Raw genomic sequence first — 25,336 nt, 5'->3', positions numbered from 1 at the left:
CTCATTAAATTTTTTCCTACAATGCATTAAACTTTACAAAATTCCATGAAACATTACAAAATAATTTATAATATTTATTTAAGAGTTTAAAAACATTCATTTTTTTTTCAATTAGAGAGTTCAAATAACTATTGAACTACAAATCCATTGAATGACAAATTGACAATATGACATCTTGATCACAATGCAAGAGTTGTATCTAATATTGAATAACAACTATATTTGTCCCATCATTCAATTTCCCCATTAAACTCATCATTATGGATTCTCTTTCCTCGTATGAAAAAATATGATGAAATATCATTTTTTTTGTTAACGTGGCAAATAAATGAAGCAAACAATACATAAGAAGAAAATGTTGTTAAGAAATAAATAGGAATTAATGAACAAAATCTTCTTCATCTTTGATGGTTGTGTAATGTATATAAAGAAAACAAAAATAAATGAAAATAGTCCATAGAAACTCACAATCTCGACCTTGATGATCATATATGACCTACCTCGCACCCGACACCTATACTCGCCCCAACACCCTCACACACACCAACAAGTAAAAACATATGTACATAACCACACCAACATTAACAAGTCAATGCCAATGCTCACCCTATCCTACCCCTATCCCCACATACATTTGAGTGAGTAAATTTGAGTGAGTAAGACCGTATGAGTTTAATTAATGAGAGTTTTATCATTTTATTAAAATGAATAGTAATTTACATAAAATTAATTTTAGTCATATTATATAAGTTACCTTCCAATATTTTTGACAAATATGTAAACCAAACATAAAACAAATTTCATTACGTATCAATCAAATACATAAAAGATTATAATTAATTCCTTCAAATTTCAATTCTTTTCAAAAACATTATACGAACCAATTTTCCAAATTAATAACCATGTTCATAATTATTTCATGTTATTTTGATCTTTCAATTTCATGTCATCTTTGAGAAAAAATAAAGAAAAAGATGTAAATAAAGTTGGTACATTCACCCGTTAAAATTTAATAATTATCATATAATTTTATATATAATTTTATAGAAGTAAAAAGTTTCAGAAAATAAAACATTATTTTAATTTGAATGGTTAAATCTCAAAAAAAGAAAAAAAAAAGTTAAAAAAAACTAAAAATAAAGCAAAAACTAAACTTAATCACTATTCTAGGTTTATGTTCTTTTGTTCACGTGTTTGCAGTCGCTTCACTTCTGTTGGCAGTTTGCTGTTGCTTTTTAGTTTTAGACTTCTTTTCTTTTGGTGCTGGCTGTGTTTATTTTCTTGGTTTATCTTCTTTTGTTCAGCTACTTGCTGGCTTCTTTTTCTTTTTTCTAATAATATTTTATTGCCGCTCAATAAAAAAAAAACTTAATTACACTCTTATTCAATAAGATTGTCGTATCTACTATGAAATCAATAAAGTGATAAGAGGTCTCCACAATCATTCGACTTTGTCAACAGACATTCCACATACAATGATGGAAGGAGTACCCAGAATTGCTCAAAAGCCTCATCATGTGGTGTTCATACCGTTTCCAGCACAAAGCCACATCAAGTGTATGCTTAAACTAGCCAGGATCCTGCACCACAACGGCCTTCACATAACCTTCGTCAACACCCACTCCAACCACAAACGCCTTCTCAAGTACGGTGGGTTTCATGATATTGACGGTGTCCCTGGTTTTCAATTCAAAACGGTTCCAGATGGTCTCCCTTCCACTTCTGACGACGACGATCATGATCCAACTCAAACCATCGTTGAACTCGCCAGGTACCTTACGACCAATTTCTTGTCTCCCTTTCTTGAAATTGTTGCCGAACTTGAAACTCCGGTAACTTGTATAATCTCCGACGCTTTCATGACTTTCGCTCAAACCCCTTATGCTGCTGAGAAGCTCGGAGTCCCCATCATCCTTTTCTGGACCATGGCTGCCTGCGGGTTCATGGGGTTTTACCAGGCAAAAGTTCTATCGGAGAAAGGAGTTGTCCCACTTAGAGGTAATTAGCTTTCTAGTCCATAAACATTATCATCTTTTCCTTTGGCATTTGTAATTAATCCATCTTGTATTGTTTTTGCAGATGAGAATTGTTTGACAAATGGATATCTTGATACCTTGATAGATATTCCCGGAATGAAAGAGATCCGTTTAAGGGATCTACCGGAACATATCTGGGGCGTAGGGCCAAAATCTTCGGCTTTAAAATTCATTGTCCAAATCGCACATGATGCTGATAAGATTTCACACATGATTATCCATACTTTTGATGAATTAGAGAGAACTCTCATCAAAGAGTTTAAATCCATGTTTCCACATGTCTACACCATTGGGCCACTGCAATTACTTTCGAACCAGATGACAGAAAAAGAAACCAAGATCTCGACTTTCAATGGTTATAGCTTATGGAAGGAAGAACCCGAATGTTTCCAATGGCTTCATTTGAAGGAACCGAATTCTGTGGTGTATGTCAACTTTGGAAGTCTAGCAGTAATGTCTGTAAAAGATTTGCTTGAATTAGGTTGGGGACTTGTTAACAGTAACCACAATTTTCTTTGGATAATCAGGGATGATTTGGTTGATGGTGGGTGTGCAGTTTTGCCATTAGAACTGGAGGAAGTGGTTAAAGAAAGAGGGTTTATAGGAAGCTGGTGTTCACAAGAGGAGGTGTTGAACCACCCTTCGGTTGGTGGGTTCTTGACTCATGGTGGGTGGGGTTCGGTCATTGAGAGCTTGTCTGCTGGTGTACCAATGATATGCTGCCCGTTCACAGGTGACCAACGGACTAATTGCAGACAAATGTGCAAGGAATGGGAGGTGGGGATGGAGATGGGGAGGGACGTGAAGAGGGATGAAGTAGAGAAGCTTGTGAGGGAGTTAATGGATGGAAGCGGGGGGAGGATGAAAAACAAGGCAATGGAGTGGAGGAAAATGGCGGAAATGGCGACAGATCTTGCCGGTTCGTCGTTTCTAGATGTTGAAAAACTGGTTACCGAAATTGGCGTGCTTTCAAAAAAGTAGATTCATGTTGCTTTTAGGGGTAGTGGGGACGTTTTTTAAGGGTATCAACAGTGGATTAAACTTTATAGAGTTCAATGGATTGTCTCCTCATCCTTCTACATTCCATACAACTCATTAAATTTTTTCCTACAATGCATTAAACTTTACAAAATTCCATGAAACATTACAAAATAATTTATAATATTTATTTAAGAGTTTAAAAACATTCATTTTTTTTTCAATTAGAGAGTTCAAATAACTATTGAACTACAAATCCATTGAATGACAAATTGACAATATGACATCTTGATCACAATGCAAGAGTTGTATCTAATATTGAATAACAACTATATTTGTCCCATCATTCAATTTCCCCATTAAACTCATCATTATGGATTCTCTTTCCTCGTATGAAAAAATATGATGAAATATCATTTTTTTTGTTAACGTGGCAAATAAATGAAGCAAACAATACATAAGAAGAAAATGTTGTTAAGAAATAAATAGGAATTAATGAACAAAATCTTCTTCATCTTTGATGGTTGTGTAATGTATATAAAGAAAACAAAAATAAATGAAAATAGTCCATAGAAACTCACAATCTCGACCTTGATGATCATATATGACCTACCTCGCACCCGACACCTATACTCGCCCCAACACCCTCACACACACCAACAAGTAAAAACATATGTACATAACCACACCAACATTAACAAGTCAATGCCAATGCTCACCCTATCCTACCCCTATCCCCACATACATTTGAGTGAGTAAATTTGAGTGAGTAAGACCGTATGAGTTTAATTAATGAGAGTTTTATCATTTTATTAAAATGAATAGTAATTTACATAAAATTAATTTTAGTCATATTATATAAGTTACCTTCCAATATTTTTGACAAATATGTAAACCAAACATAAAACAAATTTCATTACGTATCAATCAAATACATAAAAGATTATAATTAATTCCTTCAAATTTCAATTCTTTTCAAAAACATTATACGAACCAATTTTCCAAATTAATAACCATGTTCATAATTATTTCATGTTATTTTGATCTTTCAATTTCATGTCATCTTTGAGAAAAAATAAAGAAAAAGATGTAAATAAAGTTGGTACATTCACCCGTTAAAATTTAATAATTATCATATAATTTTATATATAATTTTATAGAAGTAAAAAGTTTCAGAAAATAAAACATTATTTTAATTTGAATGGTTAAATCTCAAAAAAAGAAAAAAAAAAGTTAAAAAAAACTAAAAATAAAGCAAAAACTAAACTTAATCACTATTCTAGGTTTATGTTCTTTTGTTCACGTGTTTGCAGTCGCTTCACTTCTGTTGGCAGTTTGCTGTTGCTTTTTAGTTTTAGACTTCTTTTCTTTTGGTGCTGGCTGTGTTTATTTTCTTGGTTTATCTTCTTTTGTTCAGCTACTTGCTGGCTTCTTTTTCTTTTTTCTAATAATATTTTATTGCCGCTCAATAAAAAAAAAACTTAATTACACTCTTATTCAATAAGATTGTCGTATCTACTATGAAATCAATAAAGTGATAAGAGGTCTCCACAATCATTCGACTTTGTCAACAGACATTCCACATACAATGATGGAAGGAGTACCCAGAATTGCTCAAAAGCCTCATCATGTGGTGTTCATACCGTTTCCAGCACAAAGCCACATCAAGTGTATGCTTAAACTAGCCAGGATCCTGCACCACAACGGCCTTCACATAACCTTCGTCAACACCCACTCCAACCACAAACGCCTTCTCAAGTACGGTGGGTTTCATGATATTGACGGTGTCCCTGGTTTTCAATTCAAAACGGTTCCAGATGGTCTCCCTTCCACTTCTGACGACGACGATCATGATCCAACTCAAACCATCGTTGAACTCGCCAGGTACCTTACGACCAATTTCTTGTCTCCCTTTCTTGAAATTGTTGCCGAACTTGAAACTCCGGTAACTTGTATAATCTCCGACGCTTTCATGACTTTCGCTCAAACCCCTTATGCTGCTGAGAAGCTCGGAGTCCCCATCATCCTTTTCTGGACCATGGCTGCCTGCGGGTTCATGGGGTTTTACCAGGCAAAAGTTCTATCGGAGAAAGGAGTTGTCCCACTTAGAGGTAATTAGCTTTCTAGTCCATAAACATTATCATCTTTTCCTTTGGCATTTGTAATTAATCCATCTTGTATTGTTTTTGCAGATGAGAATTGTTTGACAAATGGATATCTTGATACCTTGATAGATATTCCCGGAATGAAAGAGATCCGTTTAAGGGATCTACCGGAACATATCTGGGGCGTAGGGCCAAAATCTTCGGCTTTAAAATTCATTGTCCAAATCGCACATGATGCTGATAAGATTTCACACATGATTATCCATACTTTTGATGAATTAGAGAGAACTCTCATCAAAGAGTTTAAATCCATGTTTCCACATGTCTACACCATTGGGCCACTGCAATTACTTTCGAACCAGATGACAGAAAAAGAAACCAAGAGCTCGACTTTCAATGGTTATAGCTTATGGAAGGAAGAACCCGAATGTTTCCAATGGCTTCATTTGAAGGAACCGAATTCTGTGGTGTATGTCAACTTTGGAAGTCTAGCAGTAATGTCTGTAAAAGATTTGCTTGAATTAGGTTGGGGACTTGTTAACAGTAACCACAATTTTCTTTGGATAATCAGGGATGATTTGGTAGATGGGGAGTGTGCAGTTTTGCCATTAGAACTGGAGGAAGTGGTTAAAGAAAGAGGGTTTATAGGAAGCTGGTGTTCACAGGAGGAGGTGTTGAACCACCCTTCGGTTGGTGGGTTCTTGACTCATGGTGGGTGGGGTTCGATCATTGAGAGCTTGTCTGCTGGTGTACCAATGATATGCTGCCCGTTCACCGGTGACCAACGGACTAATTGCAGACAAGTGTGCAAGGAATGGGAGGTGGGGATGGAGATGGGGAGGGACGTGAAGAGGGATGAAGTAGAGAAGCTTGTGAGGGAGTTAATGGGCGGAGGTGGAGGGAGGATGAGAACCAAGGCGATGGAGCGGAGGAAAATAGCGGAAATGGCAACAGATCTTGACGGTTCGTCATTTCTAGATGTTAAAAAACTGGTTGCCGAAATTAGTGTGCTTTCAAAAAACTAGATTCATGTTGCTTTCGAGATAGATTTATTTATTTATTATTGTTGTTATTGTATATACAATTGTTAAAAACTTGAGGAACAGTAACTTTTTTTCTATTTCATTTTTGGACACGGAAGTTTGTTGGCTTTCTTATTATGCCACTGAAACTTCTATTTCTCACAAACCGCCTTACAATTTTGTTATCCTTATCTTCTATTTTGCGATTGTCGCTTCACTGCCATCCTTCTCTAATCTGCCATCCTTCTCTAATTCTTTTTCTCTGTCAACCAGGTTCGAGTTCCTTTCCTTTCACCACTTCATGTGTGGCTCTGCGATTCTTCCTCCACTGCTTCACTTTGTAAGTGATTTTCTACCACTCTTCAAAGTTCAATCTTATACACGATAGATATATAATGAGATGGATATCTTCTAGTATAACAATTGTATAGTATAGTAATTGTATAAACAATTATAGTATAGCAATTGTATAAACACAGACAAATATATCAAAATATCTCTTTGATTTATAATTGGAAATATCACTCAAAAACCAATTGGTTTACACTGTGTTTGTGTTGTACTACATATTCATAACTCGATATATGCTGTATATATATATAAGCTGGAGTAAGCTTATAATATTAAACAAGTAAAGAGACCCAACCACTCTTTGATGATGTCCCCTACTTTGTTCCAGAAATTGTGTTAGCTTTTTAGGAGTGGAAGACATGGGTGGAGGGAAATGATGACTTAAGATTCCAACAATCACCCCCGAATCTCTAAGTCCTTCTAGAGATTCCCGATCACCGCTAATCTTTAAGTCCTTCTAAAGATGTCTTCAATCCCGATCAAGTCCCGCATTGTCTTGAACTTGGTTCGAGCCAATGGTTTTGTGAGAATGTCTGCCTTTTGTTCTTCACCTGGAATGTACTTCACCTCCACTTGTTCCTTTTCAACACACTTAAGAATGAAGTGAAACCTCGTGTGAATGTGTTTGCTTCTTCCGTGAAAAACAGGATTCTTTGTTAGTTCGATAGCCGACTTGTTATCAACTCTAAGAACCACCTTCTCTTGCGTTTTGTTCAAGATTTCTCCCAGCAAATCTTGAAGCCATATTGCTTGACATGCAGCCGCAGTGGCTGCCATGAACTCTGCCTCGCAAGATGATAAAGCAACAGTATCTTGCTTTTGCGAACACCATGTTATTGGAGACAACCCATAGTAGAAAATATGACCAGTTGTGCTTCTTCCGTCATCTGGATCAACATTATGACTACTATCACTGTAACCAATTATTCGATTTTGTCGCATCCTCTCATACTTGATTCCGTATCCCGTTGTTCCTCGTAAATACCTTAGGATGTGTTTGATTGCAACACCATGTGATTCTCTTGGATCTTGCATGTATCGACTAACAACTCCAACCGCATATGCCATATCGGGTCTTGTCTGCAAGAGATATCTAAGGCATCCTACCAACTTTCGGTATTGTGTCGGGTCGATTTCGGGTTCATCTTCGGCCTTCGACATTTTGGTTCCTGGATCCATGGGAATGTGGGTCGGATTGCAATCGTGTAAACCGGCTTCTTTTAGAATGCGTCTAGCATACGCTTCTTGGTTTATAGTAATCCCTGATTCTTCTTGTTTGACTTCAATGCCCAGGTAGTAAGTTAATCTTCCAAGATCAGACATCTCGAAGTTCTTGGACATTTCAAATTTGAACCTTTTGATCATGCTCAAATTTGTACCTGTGACAAACAAATCATCAACATAGATTGCTAAAATTAGCAAGTTGGATCCTTCGTTCTTCCGGTACACCGATGGTTCTTTCATGCACTTGTGAAATTTCATTCCTTTCAAAATCCCATCAAGTTTTGTATTCCATGCTCTCGGTGCTTGTCTAAGACCATATAGTGCTTTTGAAAGACGGTACACCTTGTGCTCGTCGCCTTTCCTTATGTAGCCTTCCGGTTGATACACATAGACGGTTTCTCTCAACTCTCCATGTAAGAAAGCCGTCTTGACATCCAAGTGGTGAAGCTCCCATCCATTGGTAGCGGCTAAGGCAATGAGAAACCGTATGGTTTCGATGCGAGCTACCGGAGCAAATATTTCTTGAAAGTCAATACCAGGTTGTTGTACGTACCCTTTAGCAACCAACCTCGCCTTGTGTTTGTTTATGGTGCCATCTGCATTTTTCTTCAGCTTGAACACCCATTTGAGTCCAATGGGCTTCACCCCCATAGGTTTGTTTACGAGAGACCAAGTATTGTTCTTGTTGATCGAATTGATTTCTGTATTCATGGCTTTGACCCACTCTGGTTCTTTCGTCGCCTCTTCAACCGATACCGGCTCGTCATTGGTTTCTAGGAGAAGTTCTTCAATTTCATCAACATAAAGTACATAATCTCGTAATTGAATTGGAAGCACCTTTTGTCTTGTGGGCCTTTGGTTTTGAACATTGTTCACGTTGTTGTTGATCAGACTTGGTTGCTCATTTTCTTGTACCTCCACTCCGTCTTCAATCTCGTGATCCGATTCGTTTGGTTCGTTGTTTACATCGTTTCCTTGGTTGTTGTTTGCCTTATCTTCCGGTAAATCACATGGTACTATGAATGATCCTGGTTCTTCATTGTCAGGTGTAGCTTCGTTAACCCAATTCCATCCTTTGGTTTCATTAAAAATAACGTCTCGACTTACGATTATTTTTTGTGTAACCGGGTTAAATAACCGATAGGCTTTTGTACCCGGTTCAGAACCAAGATGAACCAATGGTCTTGATCTTGCATCCAATTTTTTCACGTTTACATGTTCAACTTTTGCATACGCTAAACACCCAAAGATGCGTACATTCTTCAAATTAGGTTTTCTTTTATACAACTTCTCGTACGGAGTTGTATCACCAAGTACTCTTGTGTAAACACGGTTGATCAGGTTTGTGGAATGTTTTACCGCTTCTCCCCATAGGTAGTTTGGAACATGCATCGCCTTCATGATACTTCGTGTAATGTCCATAAGTGTTCTGTTTCTTCGTTCCACAATACCGTTTTGTTGTGGTGAATATGGGGCGGTAAGATGGCGTTTGATTCCATTCATATCACAAAAGGAATTAAACTCGAGCGAAGTAAACTCACCTCCTCGATCACTTCGAAACACCTTTAAAGACTTTCCGAGCTCATTCTCCGCCAAAGCTTTAAATTTTTTGAAGTGTAAAAACGCCTCATTTTTCTCTTTTAAGAGAAAAATCCACATATACCGTGAAAAATCGTCAATTAGTGTGAAAATGTATCGATTTTGACCCTTCGTTGACGGTGTTATCGGACCACATAAATCACCGTGAACTAGCTCCAATGGTCGTGTTGCTTTGTACGTCGTCATTAATGGAAATGACTTTCTTGTTTGCTTGCCCACCAAGCAAGATTCACACAATTGATTTTCACTGTCAAAATAGGGTAACCCTTTGACTAGACCTTTCTTGGACATCTTTTTCATTGACTCGAAATTTATGTGTCCAAGTCTTGCATGCCAGCGCCACGTGTCTTCACTTAGTCTTGAATGAAGACAGATAGGTACTCCAATAGGCAACTGTATTTTATAAAGGCGATTTGGAGTTCTTTGTACCTTCATTAATAAGCAGTTGTCGGCATCATGCATCGTCAAATAGTTGTCTTTCATCCGAATATCACACCCGGCTTCTGTTGCTTGTCCGAGACTGAAAATATTATTTTTCAAATCTGGAATGAAATAAATCTCCGTTATCAATCGTTGTTGCCCCGATTTTCCTTGGAAAACAATTGAGCCTTTCCCTTTTATTTCGACACACGAATTATCACCGAATTTGACCTTTCCGGTTATTCCTTCGTCGAGTTCGGAGAAAAATGAACGATTTCCCGTCATGTGATTACTTGCCCCGTTGTCCAAATACCACACATCGTTTTCTTGTGAGTTGTATCGAGACGGTATCACCTTCTCTTCGTTCAAAAATACGGTCTCGTGTAAAAATACTGTTTCACCGGCATCGTCGTGTTCAGTAAAATTACTTTCTTGGAATTTTTGGGTTCTGTCCGGACATTTGGATGCGTAATGGCCCGACTTATCACATCTGTAGCATATAATCTTCGACAGATCTTTTTTCGGGTTTCGGTTTGAGTCCGAATTAGAATTGGGCTTGTTTTTGGGCTTATTAGGGTTTTGGGCCGAACTGGGCCGGTTTCCACTTGGGCCTGACCCATTGGGTCCTGCTGACTCGGATCCTCCACCCGACCCAGATCCATTCCGATTAAAACCTCCTGAGTCGGAGCCATTTGAACCCTTCCCCTTTTTTCCCCAGTTCGTCTTCCCCGACGATCCAGAGCTTCCACCGCCGCTCCAGCCGCCAGTCGATCTCGAGGCAAACAACATCTTCGCGCCACCATCTCCGCTATCATCTGCCTCTCTTATTCTCTCTTCGTAAGCTTTCAGACGTCCGACTACGTCCTCGAAGCCCACGGATTTCAGATCGAGCACCTGCTCGAGTGATGCCACCAGATGGATGAATCGCCTGGGAACAACCTTCAGAAGCTTCTTCACAAGCTTCGACTCGTCAATTGTTTCACCAAGTGAGGCAGATTTCGAAGCCAAACCGGAGAGTTTTCCGGCGAACGAGTCAATTGACTCTGTCTCGATCATTCTCAACCGATCGAAATCGGTGTTTAATGTTTGCAGTCTCGCCTCCTTTACCCTATCAGCTCCGACGTATCGAGCTTTAATCGATTCCCACAGGGTTTTTGATTCATCGACATCTCTTATTTGCATGATTAGGGCTTCGGGGATTGCCTGATACAATAGCCCCATTGCCAGGTTATTCTTTTCATCATTTTTCTCTTCTCCTGGATCGATTATGGTCCAGGCTTTATGAATTCTGAGTACGACTTTCATACGCAGGGACCATACGGTGTAATTTGTGGAATTCAACATCGGGCAAGCCACAGTGGTTGTTCCGACCTCCTTGAGTTTCACCGGAGCCGGACCAGCATCACCACCTTCTCCTTCTTTGTCTGACATCTCTTTTACTGGTGTCCTTCTTGATCACCAGGTATGAATTCAAGCCCCTGTTCTTGAGCTCTGATACCAATTCTAGTATAACAATTGTATAGTATAGTAATTGTATAAACAATTCTAGTATAGCAATTGTATAAACACAGACAAATATATCAAAATATCTCTTTGATTTATAATTGGAAATATCACTCAAAAACCAATTGGTTTACACTGTGTTTGTGTTGTACTACATATTCATAACTCGATATATGCTGTATATATATATAAGCTGGAGTAAGCTTATAATATTAAACAAGTAAAGAGACCCAACCACTCTTTGATGATGTCCCCTACTTTGTTCCAGAAATTGTGTTAGCTTTTTAGGAGTGGAAGACATGGGTGGAGGGAAATGATGACTTAAGATTCCAACATATCTGTGATTGATTTATTTAACAGTTTCTACATATGATCTTTTATTGTTATGATAAGAGGAAATCACTCCTGACACCACAATTGAATCCCATGTTCCTCTTAATTTTCTCTTATCTGCTTTTGTGGCTAAGGGTTAATAGCGATTCTTTATTTATCTGTTTTTAGGGCTTATCGAAATTGAATTTGGGGTTTTTGTTGTGTAATTTGCCTTCAGATAAATCTCTGTTTATGTTTTTGTTTACAGAAGTAAGCTGAATTGGATTGTAAAGCTAATTTTGCAAGCCTCACACGAAAAAGTTAACAGTTGTTGATGGCAAGATGGGTGAGAGAAAAGATAGCAGGTCTGTTGAAACACTTCTTAATCTTTTTACTTATGCTTGAGTTGATTCATATGAATTCAATACGATTTTTTTTGATGAAAAGTCAAAAGCATCTTCCACCTCTATTTTTAGGGTGCATACAACCTCAGGAACATTTTTGAGGAGGGGAAGGGATAAGAAAAGAGCAATACACAAATGAAATATAAGAGAAAAATAAAAAGAAGGAATTCACACCCACAACTCCTCTTGTTCTTGTAAGTGAGCAGCCTGTATGTGAAAAGAAATCTGTTCAGCGGTTGGTTACTTTCATAGACAAAGATAGTTCCAAGGATTTTCATATCACAAAGGTTGTCTTTCTAAATTTAGAACTTTTAAACTCTTAAACGGGTTTCTAATTTGTTAAATCTCAATTTGATATATTTATTTGTTTTTGGTTTGGATTTGGAAACCAAGATCTTAGATTATGAACTGCTGAATTATAGAGCTACCAACCATCAACATTGATTTAAGGGTTAAAAAGAAGGTAATAGCAATGTCATTTTAATTACAAATTAAGAAATTTTAGCTATTGTAATTGGGTTGATTTTGTAAAATGTACCAAATTAAAGCAATTCTTCCTGAAGATGGTAAATTACAGAAATACCCTCATTGAATATGCTTTCATTTTTTCTTTATGTTAAAACCGGCATGAGCGGAAATAAGAAGTTCACTTATTTTACCCTAGACATCTGTCTTGGATAAACCCCCATAGCCCATTTCCTTTTGTCCACTTTCATGTGACATCCACTACTTGATTCCTTGTGAGTATTCAGAGATGACATGTCTGACCTTTTATTCACATGTACCTTTTTACCCGTATGCACTAAAGATTTAGGAGTCGTTTGTTTTTTTTTTTTAAACACGAACCCTTTTTGTAGATTGCTTTCTGTTGGAGATGATGGTCTGGCGACTTGAAGTGTTTTCCACAAACCAACGCTTCCCTCTCCTTCTACCAGCTCAATGTGACTCCTGCTTCGATCGTCTCGTGTTTCTCATTAATTTTGTGTTTAAAACCACAATTTCAGGTTATTTGTTTATCCTCTTTCATTCTTTCTATGTTCTGTGGCTGGTGCTTCGACGCCCTAAATCCTTCTTCTCTCTCTCTTCTCTCCAGGAAATCAAATCAATGACTTTACTTGCCGCAAGAACAAAGGGGAAGCAGAAAACACCGACTCCACCACACCAGTTGATTTCGAATACCTTTTTCGTTTCACTTACTGTAATCGATTGGGAGTTTCTTTGATCCAGTTGACGAGTTCGACAGGGAAATCAACAACGCATACCGGCACTGATGATGGTGGTGGTTGCCGGTGGCGGTGGCTTCTGTATGTCTCTCTCTCTCTCTCTCTCTCTACAGTTTAGGGTTTTCCAGTTTCTTTCCTCAAGAATTTCAGGTTACGTTTTCTAAGCCACAAAACCCATTTTGTAGACTTCTTTGGAAACGGATACGGTTTCCTTGAATGAAAGATTAAGTGATTAATTTGAGATTATTAAAGCTGATGGAGGTGATTGCATCCAGAACACGGCACGACTATAATTTGGCTTCAACAAAAGCCCAACAAACAGGTATATATATAAATTTATAATTTCTAATAGGGGCAAATTTAACACAAACCCAATACTCAGAACAACAGTTTGTGAAATGGGTTAGTTTTGTTGGAAGTTTAAAGCATTCCCTTTTTTCCACTGCTAAGAACAAGCTTTTCCCTTCTTATACGATCACCGTTGACAAGAATCCAGTAAGAGGACATTTCACCACCATTCAACAAGGTATTGATTCTCTCCCTTTTTTGAATCTTATTAAAGTTGTTATTAAAGTTCATGTACGAGTTTACAAGTAAGTTGTTTTAATTTGATTCATGGTGTTAATGTTTTCTAAAGATTTTGAGTTTGAATATGTATCAACGAGTTTACAAGTAAATTGTTTTAATTTGAATCTGAATTTTCCTGGATATAAGTTCATATTTATCTAAAACCGTACATTATCAACGTTTTTAAATGAATGGACGAAAAAAGTTTCTGATCATGATTTTGTTGATTGTGACTTGTGAGAGAACACGCAAATTTGGAACATTTATATTTTGTTTTTTTTTTTCTGTTAATTATGGGAATTTTTAGTTCATGCAGAGGTTTTATAAAGACAAAATCTGATAACGTTTGAGGGTGTTTATTGTTTAATTTGGTCAAATTCTTATTTAAAAGTTTTGAGTTATAATTTGTTATCTTAATAATTACATGCTTATTATTATTTATAAAATTTTAAGAGCAAATGAGTAGTTTTAATTATTTTAAATTTGGGTTAAATACAGAAAATAACAATGGTTTGTATTAAAACATCATTCTTCCTTTTACAACATTCAATTCTTTAAAATATACATTTTATCATTATAATAACGCCACCCAAAATACGAAAATACTCACTGCTGTGCTGTGCTGTGCTGTGTATAAATTATAAAATTGACGTTATGATCTGGTGCAGCATACGCTTCTTTGGGGACTTGGTTAAGAATTTGTATTGTTAGCAACTGATGGGTCAACTTTGTTAGAACATGGAGATGTGCAGGTAATTAGTTTCCATGAAATAATTTTCAAGAAAAACAAAAGTTTATAAAATCTTTATTATTTTTATACCAATATATTGTAGGTTGCATCCGAATCTACAGTTTGCTCAAGAAGATGGCTGGCTTTCTTCATTCTATTCATGTCTGATAAAAAAAGTACCTAAATACATCCAAAACACCCATGTAACATTCATCAAAACATTTTATACTTTCCAATATATAATATTTTTCGTTTTTGATTATTTTCAGTACGATAAAGCAAGTATTGTGGAAGAAAAATTCAATGAACTCGAAAAAGAATACACATCAAATCAATCCTTGAGTTGTACACTAAAAAACAACACAGATCTTTTAGCATGTAAAGCTGAATAATATCATCAATGTGGAGAATATCAGAATGCTTTGAATTGACTTCAGTGTAAGTTCACATTTTTAAATAAACAATCAGACTAATTATATATATTTAGATTTATATAATGATTATTTAATTTCAGATTACTTGAAAAGAATCCATTCCATCTTAAAAGCACAATGGTTCATATAACAGCAGCTATGGAGCTTAGACATTCAAATGAACTTTATCTCATGGCTTACAAGTTACTCAAGGACTACCCTCAAAAATTAGAAAAACTATATTTAAAATAAAAAACCTTTTTTTTTATAAAAAAAATTCTAATATTTTTGGTTTCCAAAGGGCAATATCATGGTTTGCTGTTGGCTGCTGCTCTTATTGTATCAATAAGTATGACCAGTCACGCCTTTATTTCAGGTAAATAAGTCCCAATATTTTACTTTCTACTTTTTACCCATAAATTTACATTTCTTTATTTGATTTATTATTAATATGACAGCAAGGCAACTAGCTTAGAAGGAACATTTGCCCCTGGTTGGATAGGATATGAGAATGCTTATGCAGGCAAAGAAGAAGGTGATCAAGCTATGTCTGGTTATCGAACTGCTGCACGTTTATTTCCTGGGTAATTTATCTTCTTTCTTTTATTTAAATTAAAAAAATATAATATTATCAAAGTGTAATATGATTAAATTATGTGTTTTTAATCTTTAGGTGTCACTTACCTACTTTATATATTGGAATGGAGTACATGCGTACTCACAGCTTCAAACTCGATGATCAGGTGGTAATTGCTATACCACATTCTTAACAAAATGTCTAAAATGCCCTTTTCTTTATTTGGTTTGATGTAATTTCATTTTTCTTTGGTTGTGTATAGTTTTTTTATGCAAGCAAAGGCAATATGTCCTTCGGATCCACTTGTGTATAATGAGCTTGGAGTTGTTGCTTATCATATGAAAGAGTTCGCATTCTTTACTTCGTTCTTTATTTGAGTAAACCAAAAAATGACCATTTTACTTTTTTCTACCTACAATCCAAAAATGAGTATTTTGTCTGAAAAAGATCCTTATAGCCAGGTTTCGTTTCAAATTTCGTCGACTTTTGTTTTTTTTAAATGACGATTTTGTCATTGGTTAAATTTTATAGGTATAAAAAGGTCGAATGGTGTTTTAAAAAGACTTTGGCTCACATACCATCACCATTAAGTGAAATGTGTGAATCAGCTGTGGTTAATCTTGCTCATACTTTAAGAAAACTCAAGTAAGTTCACATTTCATATATTTTCATAATCTTTACAATTTATAAAAACTTATTATTGTGTTTAATTTAATCAAAAGTTGGATAAGATCTTAAAACACGTTTTAGTTGGATAAGATCTTAAACACGTTTTTTTTTGTGTTTTAAATTCTTGCAGGTGTTGTAGAGGTGACAAATTATTGATTTACCCTTTTCACGTTTGGATATGGACCCCTGGATGTTGGGACAAGACTTTATGCTGCAGAAGGATCATCTTGCTAACAAATGAAGGATGAGATTTCTCTCTTTCGTGACATGATTTTTTTGCTTCTCAGGGTTATCTTTGAAAAAAAATATAATTATTATAGCATTTATTATTCTCTTGGTGTAAATTTTATTTGTCTTTTAGATAGATTCTGAAATGATAATTGAAAATCCGGGCAAGTAATAAACAAATGAATGGACGACTCCCCAATATAATTAGAAACAGGGCATAACACAAAATCATAATAAATGCCATTCTCTCTTAACTTGAACATTATAGAAATTTTGTCACTTCGAATTACATATACAACCTGAAAGAAGAAAAAATAAAATGATTCAGCGCCAACGGGCGTGCATGATTCCCATCTAGTTATTATTATTTTACAAAAAGCTGTGAAAATGCAAGTCATTATATTTAAATTTAAAGGTCAAAGCCATTTTTGACTTTCTTATTATTTGTAAAATAGCCCCTAGATTTAGCATTATAGTCACAAGAAACCCACAATATTCACCTTGGTGATCATACTTTTATTTAATTTCGAAAGAAAATAATTTGCCGGTGAAAATTCAACCCTCCTTATCCATCTTGAAACCGAAACCTTTACTAACCTTCTGTACCCATATTTTGGTGAAAGCTCCAAACCGTATGTGGACCCACAATATCGACCCATGTGATCCTTCACTAGTAAGCCAAAACCATTGTGGTTGAACCCTTGAGTTTCCTTTATCCAGATCACCATGAAGAGACTTCCAATGCCGTAAAAAGTGTGAAAACTTTTATTTGTAGTCATCCTTACCATGATGCTAAACATATAAGTCATAGATCGCACTTACAATTCTTCTACCTTTTAAAAAATAGCCTTAACCCATTGACCCGGTTTTGTCAAGACAACCGTCTCACAATAAGTAGCATCCTCCACTTGATCCCCATAAGCTCCAACGTCATTGGTCAAGACAATCGTAGGTCGTCTAGCATCATTCATACCACCTTCATATAAATATTGATAAACAATCAATCATGATTATTGTTCTCCTACACCAAAAGATCCCTACTTTGTGAGGTAGTTGATTTCTTACACCCTATGATTGTAATTTATTGATTATGTTAAGTTCTATTTGAATCAGTACTTGCGGATTAAATTAAAAAATATATGACAAATATTATTTCTGTTGTGTTGATTCGATAAAACGTTTTCGAACTAGCCAATCCCCGACAATGTTATCCAAGAAACTATTAGACTTTATGATCATATTACTCAACATGCATCTAAGCCTTTATAAAATCATTGAACATGGGACTTGGCTTTTATAAAAGTAAGTTTTTCAAACACAATGTGATTAATTTATAAACGGTTAAATACCTAAAACAAAAATACTAAAATTGAACTTTAGATTATGTTGTAAATAACCATAACATTCATAAATAACTTGTAGCTCTCTTTTTTAATGGAGATTGGAGAATCACAAGCTTGTTAGCGGATCATTCTTATTTGTATAGATAGTCCAGTTTATATTAGCCCATTGTATTCGGGTCTGTTTCCTATGTAATTTTGTATATATATATTTCTTTATCTTGAATGGAAGGAGTTTACAGGAAAATATTTAGATTTCATAGTATCATAGCACAAACCGTGTTTTTCCTAAACCCTACTTCTAAGTCGACACCTCCTATATTGTCGACCTTCATCTCATCTCCCATTCTCTTTCTCGCTTTCCTATGTCGATTATCATGACGGGATCTCTAAAGCCTCAATCTTTTTCTATTGTTTCTGACAGGCCTTCTTCCACAATAAATATCAAACATGATGTTATGTTCGTTCTCAATTTGGACATGATGAATTATGACATATGGCAGGAGTTATTTGAGATTCATTGCATAGGCTATGGAGTTGTTGATCACTTAGAGCCACCAAGCGAAAAACAAGTTGCCTCTTCTGATAACACTGAATGGAATAGATTGGATTCCATTGTCAAGTCATGTTTGTATGGTACTCTCTCCATTTCTCTTCTGATAGCTCAGGCCCTCCAGTTGCCGACCCTACTTTATATCGCAGCCTTGCGTGTGCATTACACTATCACACGTTCACTAGACCAAACATTTCATATGTTGTCCAACATATACGTTTATATATGCATAACCCTCGAGAGCCACACTTTACGGCTCTAAAGCGCATTCTACGCTATATACGTGGCACTACAGGTCATGGTCTTCAACTTTTCAGTTCTCCGTCTCGTTACATCATTGCTTACTCAGATGTTGATTGTGCTAGTTTCCCATTCACTCGTTGATCTACATCTGGTTACTGTGTCTTTTTGGGACACAATCTGTTGTCTTGGTCATCGAAACGTCAGAATACCGTCTCTTGATCTAGTGTCGAAGCAGAATATCGAGGTGTTGCCAATGCTGTTGCAGAAACCTTGTTGGATTCACAATTTGCTTCTTGAACTTCACTACTTACCATATCGGGCTACAATTGTTTATTGTGACAACGTGAGTGTAGTGTACATGTCTACTAACCCAGTTCAACACCAACGGACTAAGCATATTGAGATTGATCTTCATTTTGTTCGAGACAAGGTTGCGACTAGTCACATACGAGTCTTACATGTGCCATCTTATTCTCAATATGTTGACATATTTACCAGGAGTCTTCCATCGTCTCTTTTTCTAGATTTTCGATCCAGCTTAAACGTTTGTGATTCAGCTCCCGTTCGCACTGCGGGGGGCTGTTAGCGGATCATTCTTATTTGTATTATATGTGTAGATAGTATAGATAGTCCAGTTTACATTAGCTCATTGTATTTGCACGTGTTTCCTATGTAATTTTGTATATATTTCTTTATCTTGAATGGAAGGAGGTTTACGGGGAAATAGTTAAATTTCAAAGCTAAATTATAGGTGATGGAGCAACGACCAATTTAGCAAATGAAAATGGTTTCTCGTACTTCCGTTGGTAATCAGTTGTTGAATTAGCATCATATCGATCATCTAGCGAGGCTATATCTTCTGGAATAGAATCCTCTGTTGATAACATATTTATTATGTTTTTCTGGGAACCAATTCCGCAACACTTTTAATCAAATGATTACTCTGAAATTATTTCAAAAGCATAAATTAAACCGGTCTTTTCTGGCCGTGAATTTGGGAATGTCTTAGTTGGTATCAGAGCATTAGTTTAAGCGAACTAGGAATTTGTAGGATTTCTAGACTTAAACTTAGAATGCTAAGCGATGATTGTGAGATGAGTGTCTACCATATTTTAGACACGAGCACAAGTTTATTTTAGGAAAGATGCCTAAAATGTTTTATGTGTTAAATATTTTATGTTAGAGCTATAAGGATGCCTTATATGCTATTATTTGTTCGGATCTATGGTCTGTTGCCGACCGGATCTGGAAACCTTATGTGTGTAGGATTCTAAGCGTATGATTACGAGATTAGAACTAACATGTAAACGTTTCGAAGTGATAAGGAGATTTATTCGTTTATCATAAATAAAGCTTTCCTATCTTAAATTCTCGCCTGTTACACCGAACGTCTGCTTGGGTGTACAAAACGTTATGTTGAAGACTCGTAGAGAATTGAGTAGATGGAGGAAATGAAAAACTTATGATAGTGAATGATACCTATCAGAAGATATCATAAGAGTGGTATCTTGCCTTTAGAATATGTCTAATAAAATAACGGAACGTTTAGAGGGGTACGGTACGTCTGAAGAACAGCTCCGATTGGCAGGATGATGAATGGTTGGTGAAATTCTTGAAGTTGTCCCATCGTCTGGAATTTCCATCACCAACCAAGTTGAAGTAGAATTGATGATTGAAGATACGCGTGGAAGAAGTCCTAGTAGAGTCTAGGAAAATTCTATGATTAATTGGACACATTCGTATGTGTTAAATTGTTTTGTGATTTTAGGACTTGGGGACTGCGAGACCGTACTTGGGACGAGTATGAGTAGGTGTGAATAGTAGTAGAGATCTATACTACTGGAAGCACAGGACTCACACTTGGATCAGGGAAAGTCACAAGGTTACCAAGGAACTCATAATTGATTCCGTCTTATTCTAGTCTGTCGTTACCATCGTTTCGGTAATGACTAAGAAGATGATTGTTATTCCGACCCTAGTGGTCATATCAAATTGAGTCCGACTACGATGAGTTTGTTATGTGGTTCAGAGAACCAAGTTCGATGTATCAGTTGACTTAAGCCGAATTGAAGTAAAGGCTGATCAAAGCGATCAATAGAAGTATCGCGTTCGTTGTTAAAGAAGTTGGGTTAGGTTATGTATAGACCCAAAGGGATAAAGTGATAGCGTATGCATTGAGGCAATTGAAAGAGCATGAAAAGAACTACCCCACTCATGGTCTGGAGTTGGCAGCGGTAGTATTCGCCTTAAAGGTATGGAGAAGGAATTGAACATGAGGCAACGGCGCTGGCTAGAGTTACTCAAGGACTACGACTGTGAGATACTTTACCACCCTGGTAAAGCAAATGTTGTTGCTAATGCTCTCAGTCGGAAGGTAAATCTTGAAAAGAAAAGGCCAAGAGCGTTGAGAATTGAAGTTGTCTCGACAATTGTGAAAGCTCAAGAGGAAGCTTTAGAGAGAAATGACCGAAAGGAGGAACGTTTGGGAAAAAGGTTGGTGTTTGATACAAACGGTCAAGGACTGAAGGTATTCAATGATAGGATTTGGGTACCTAAGGCGGGAGGAGTAAGAGATCTTCTGATGGAAGAAGCTCACAAAACCATGTACTCGATTCATCCCGGCAGTCCGAAAATGTATAGGGATCTAAAACCCTATTACTGGTGTCGACGATGAAGCTCGATGTTGCAACGTATGTGGCCGAGTGTGTAACTTGTGCTAGGGTTAAGGCACAACATCAGAAACCGTATGGGAGTTTAGAACCTTTACTTATACCCATGGGTAAATGGGAGGACATTACCATGGATTTCGTGACTAAACTACCCAGAACAAGGAACGGTCACGACATGATTGGGTGGTCGTTGATCGCTTCACTAAGAGTGCGCATTTCATAGCAGCCAACGGGAAATGGTCTATGGATAAACTTGCGAATTCTTACGTGAAGGAAATTGTGAGACTTCACAGTGTTTCGTTAACGATTGTATCCGATCGTGACAGCCGTTTTACGTCAAGGTTTTGGAGGAGTCTATAAGAGGAATTGGGTACCAAGTTGTGTTTAAATACAGCTTACCATCCACAAACCGATGGTCAGAGCGAACGAACAATTCAAACATTGGAGGATATGCTGAGAGCATGTACCCTGGAATTCCAAGGTAACTGAGGTAAACACTTACCTCTAGTAGAATTTTCCTATAATAACAGTTTCCACTCGAACATCTAGATGGCACCTTATCACGCTTTGTATGGGGAAAAGTGTCGAATGCCGTTATGTTGGCTGGAAGCTGAGGAAAAGCAGTTTGTGGGACCTGAAATAGTCCATCAGACTACTAAAAAGTTGAAAGTGATTAGGGAAAGGAGGTTAGCTGCTCAAAAGAGCTATGCTGACAAGAAAAGACAACTAATATCATTTGAAGTTGGAGATTCGGTTTTACTTAAAGTCTCGCCGTGGAAGGGACTTATAAGATTTGGTAGAAGGGGAAAGTTGAGTCCAAGGTTTATTGGACCATTTAAAGTTCTTCTGAGAATCGGGAATCAAGCTTACAAGCTAGAATTACCGGAAGAACTAGAGGGTATTCATAACACCTTTCGTGTGTGTTATTTAAGAAAATTTATGGGAGATGTGCCCGACATAATTCCCATTTTTAAATTAAGGTTGGATGAAAACAAGAGGTTGATTGAAGAACTTGAGGCAATCGTTGACCGTAAGACTAAGAAGTTGTGATGTAAAAATGGTTGATTTAGTGCTTGTGCGTTGGAAACATACGAATGGGCCAAATCTCACCTGGGAAAACGGAGAGTGACATGAGGAGTCGCTACCCGTATTTGTTTGCTGATGTGTGATTCCGGGGACGGAATCATTCTAAGGGGGAGAGAGTTGTAACGCCCGTGTTTCTAGGCTAGGCATTAATATTGACATAATGGTCTAGGTTAACCTTTGTAACTCATTTAGAAGAAATGAAAAGGAATTATGTGAATATTATGTGAATTATGTGTTTTATGCTTAATTATTAGGGTTTAATTAATTAAGAATAAAAATGAGCGTCAAAATTAAATATTAGATAAAGCCGATATCTATTAAGAAACTTGTAGTGGGCGTGACAAGGATTACGGATATATAAAGAATGTCGAAATCCGAGTTATAACGAAGAAGTTATGACCTGTCGAAGTTTCACGACAAAACCGGCTCGGTGCTGAATATCGTAAAAAGTGAGTTTTTGATAAACTACTTTTTAGCCTTAGTCATCTAAACGAAACTCGTAGTGTTCGTTAAACCGAGAGTAGGTATAAAAAGAACGCCCAAATCTGACTTCGTATGAGGAAGTTATGATTTTTCGAAGTTTCAGCTTAGCAATAGACAGTTAAAAACTCGAATTTAAGATCGAAAGATTTTTAGCCAACACAACCTAAACGAGAATCAAAGGTCTCGTAAATAGTAGCACAATGGTAAAAAGTCTGACGAAAACGGACGTCGGATGAAGAAGTTATGAATTTTTAACGGATTTCCTGTCCCGGTCTGTTAAAAATAATAATATAAAAATTAAAGTCAAAATTAGCTGACGAAGTCTAAACGAAAGTTGTAGAGCGTAATTTTACCTACGCGTGCATATAAAGAACGTAAAAAACGGAGCTCGTATGCGAAAGTTATGGATTTTAGAAGTTTTGGCGCGAAAAACGAGAAAAATCCCCCAAACCAGGAAATTTCGCTGAGTCACCTCGGACACGTCATCCCTCGCATGCGAGGCCTCCACGTGGCACCTCCTGATAGGACCGAGCTTCGCGTGTCGTCTTCTGATTGGACCAAGTCCGCGGTCCACTCGCATTCGGACAGCCTCGCAGGAGACACCCCGCGGATGCTCCTCGGACACCCCTTCGCATACGTGTAGCCTCCTGATTGGACCGAGGCTGCTGACCAATTCGAAGCTCGCAGCTGACCAATTCGAGCCTCGCCCTGCTGCCACCTGGTCCGAGCCTCGCAGACGCGTGCCTTTCCCTCCTCGGTTCGGATCCAAGCCTCGCTACTATATATAGTAGTGGCTGCGAGACTTCCCGGGTAGAATCCGAAATTTGCCACTTTTCACCCATTTTTCATCCTTTTTATCATTTTGACTTCCCCCGAATCCCCGGTATCATTTCTAAAGCCCGAAATACGTTCCGACGTGCCCGAAGACCCGAAAAATTTATCTTTTCGGTTTCGAAGCCCGACCCTTTGCAGAGCCCGATTTCTCAATAAAACTCCCGGTTTTATTAGAAACGATCGTTTTAGGAAACGAATTGCTGCCCGATTTTCATTAAATCAGGTGAGTGTATAGTTACTTTCACCTTACACATAGATATGAAGTATTTACCTTGAAATACGTGCTATGTGTAAATATATTAATTGTTTATTTGAGGTGACTGTTGAATTGATGTTTTATACAAGTTTTAAACTGTATATGTATTTTTATCTACAAATATGTTGGGTAAAACATGGGTAGATGATTTAGATGATGTGTGATGAAATAAAAGTGATGAGAGGTACCGATGTTTAAGATGATCTAGTCATTTAGCAGAGTATAGACAACGGCCACAGACTATTTTAGATAGTCCAGTGGAACGTTAGCAGACTTGTAATCGGTAAGTATGTTTGAACTATATGTTCATAAGGTGTTCTCGAACTATATGTTCATTAGGTGTTTTTGAACTATGTGTTCATCCGATAGTTCTTCTTTTTGACACTATTATGTGTCGAGGTACGGGAACGTACGGGAGTACTTTATTAGTATTTTCCCTATACTCTTATTTTGAAGAGCTTTGGAGTCTTTGTTTCTTCTATGAAGTGATCGGACAAGCTTCATGAGTCAGCGTTTCCGATGCCGGATAGGACACGTCTGGAGGTTATATACCTCACGATATTCAGACCACAGCCTAGGCATTAGTCAGTGTTTTCATTTCCAATGCTGGATAGGGGTGAGTCTGGGGGTTCAGACCACAGCCTAGGCATTAGTCAGTGTTTCCATTTCCAATGCTGGATAGGGGTGAGTCTGGGGGTTCAGACCACAGCCTAGGCATTAGTCAGCGTTTCCATTGCCGGATAGGGTGCGTCTGGGGGTTATATACCTCACGATATTCAGACCACAACCTAGGCAAAGTTCGATGTTGGATAGGGTGCGTCTGGGGGCTACATACCCCACGATATTCAGACCACAGCCTAGGCATTGATATCTACCCCTGACTTAATTGTCTTGTGGTTCTTTCTTTTACGAACAAAGGTTCGTGGTTAAACTTATTTCATTCATTTGATATCTTTATCGATCCTTGTTTGCTGCTAGGGGATTTCCGAAGCAGTTTCATTAGTTGGTTGTTCATATCGATCCTTTAGGCTAGATCTAGTAAGATCATTGTATAGGATCAGTATGTGGGGATCGACGTTGTTAGTGCTTGTAGTATAAACCTTGGGCAACGATGGACTTCGTGCCTATTCCTTAGGATGAATGCTTAGGAATGAGTGATAGTTGATTCTTAGGGTAAATCCTTAAGAAATAAATAAGACAATGGGGATTGGGTAATTGGGTTGATTGTTTGATGTTTATGATGGGTTTTAGGTACAACAAATAAACTAGAAAACAATTCCTAAGTTCACATGCAACCTACTTTGGATCTATGTTTTAACTATTGAACATACAACTTTGAATTGCAAAACAAGAACCCTAGAGGAGAGAGGCTAATTTCGAAATTAACAAACTAGGGTTTAGGGTTTACATACCTTTCAATTGTTATAGCAAACAATTGATATTCCCTTGATCTTGATCTTGATCTTCTTGGAAGCTTTAGCACCACAAGTGTAATGCCTCTAATGGAATCA

General features: G+C 37.2%; 3 protein-coding genes across 17 annotated transcripts; all 3 read left to right on the top strand.

The window, feature by feature from the left end:
• Positions 1-1,446: 1,446 nt before the first annotated feature.
• On the top strand, positions 1,447-3,146 carry LOC145104527 (UDP-glycosyltransferase 85C1-like). Its single transcript, XM_079041757.1, has 2 exons — positions 1,447-1,998; positions 2,080-3,146. Exons 1-2 carry the CDS (start codon positions 1,476-1,478, stop codon positions 3,015-3,017), a joined length of 1,461 nt encoding a protein of 486 aa, XP_078897883.1. The 5' UTR covers positions 1,447-1,475; the 3' UTR covers positions 3,018-3,146.
• A 1,427-nt stretch (positions 3,147-4,573) lies between these two features.
• LOC145104519 (UDP-glycosyltransferase 85C1-like) lies at positions 4,574-6,167 on the top strand. The gene is made up of 2 exons (XM_079041750.1): positions 4,574-5,125; positions 5,207-6,167. The coding sequence occupies exons 1-2, from the start codon at positions 4,603-4,605 to the stop codon at positions 6,142-6,144; spliced, it is 1,461 nt and encodes a 486-aa protein (XP_078897876.1). The 5' UTR covers positions 4,574-4,602; the 3' UTR covers positions 6,145-6,167.
• Positions 6,168-11,506: 5,339 nt separating this feature from the next.
• LOC145120048 (anaphase-promoting complex subunit 6-like) lies at positions 11,507-16,545 on the top strand. Of its 15 annotated transcripts, XM_079056058.1 has the most exons (18): positions 11,511-11,706; positions 11,819-11,915; positions 12,027-12,241; positions 12,348-12,417; positions 12,812-12,958; positions 13,048-13,258; positions 13,363-13,499; positions 13,560-13,703; positions 14,413-14,496; positions 14,578-14,650; positions 14,744-14,912; positions 14,989-15,090; positions 15,189-15,263; positions 15,346-15,471; positions 15,561-15,630; positions 15,727-15,810; positions 15,996-16,109; positions 16,264-16,545. In XM_079056058.1, exons 11-16 carry the CDS (start codon positions 14,875-14,877, stop codon positions 15,775-15,777), a joined length of 462 nt encoding a protein of 153 aa, XP_078912184.1. In that variant the 5' UTR covers positions 11,511-11,706; positions 11,819-11,915; positions 12,027-12,241; positions 12,348-12,417; positions 12,812-12,958; positions 13,048-13,258; positions 13,363-13,499; positions 13,560-13,703; positions 14,413-14,496; positions 14,578-14,650; positions 14,744-14,874; the 3' UTR covers positions 15,778-15,810; positions 15,996-16,109; positions 16,264-16,545. The 15 variants fall into 15 exon arrangements, with proteins under 15 accessions (XP_078912773.1, XP_078912253.1, XP_078912184.1 ...); XM_079056193.1 differs by having other exon boundaries at positions 11,511-11,915; positions 12,355-12,417; XM_079056587.1 differs by having other exon boundaries at positions 11,511-11,915; positions 13,674-13,703.
• The last annotated feature ends 8,791 nt before the right edge of the window (positions 16,546-25,336 follow it).

The sequence above is a fragment of the Lactuca virosa genome, chromosome 1, assembly GCF_052849685.1.
Source record: "Lactuca virosa cultivar CGN04683 chromosome 1, Lactuca_virosa_CGN04683_v6, whole genome shotgun sequence".
NCBI lineage: Eukaryota > Viridiplantae > Streptophyta > Magnoliopsida > Asterales > Asteraceae > Lactuca > Lactuca virosa.
Note: the sequence above shows the minus strand (reverse complement) of the source record. Positions and strands in the feature narration are given on the sequence as shown.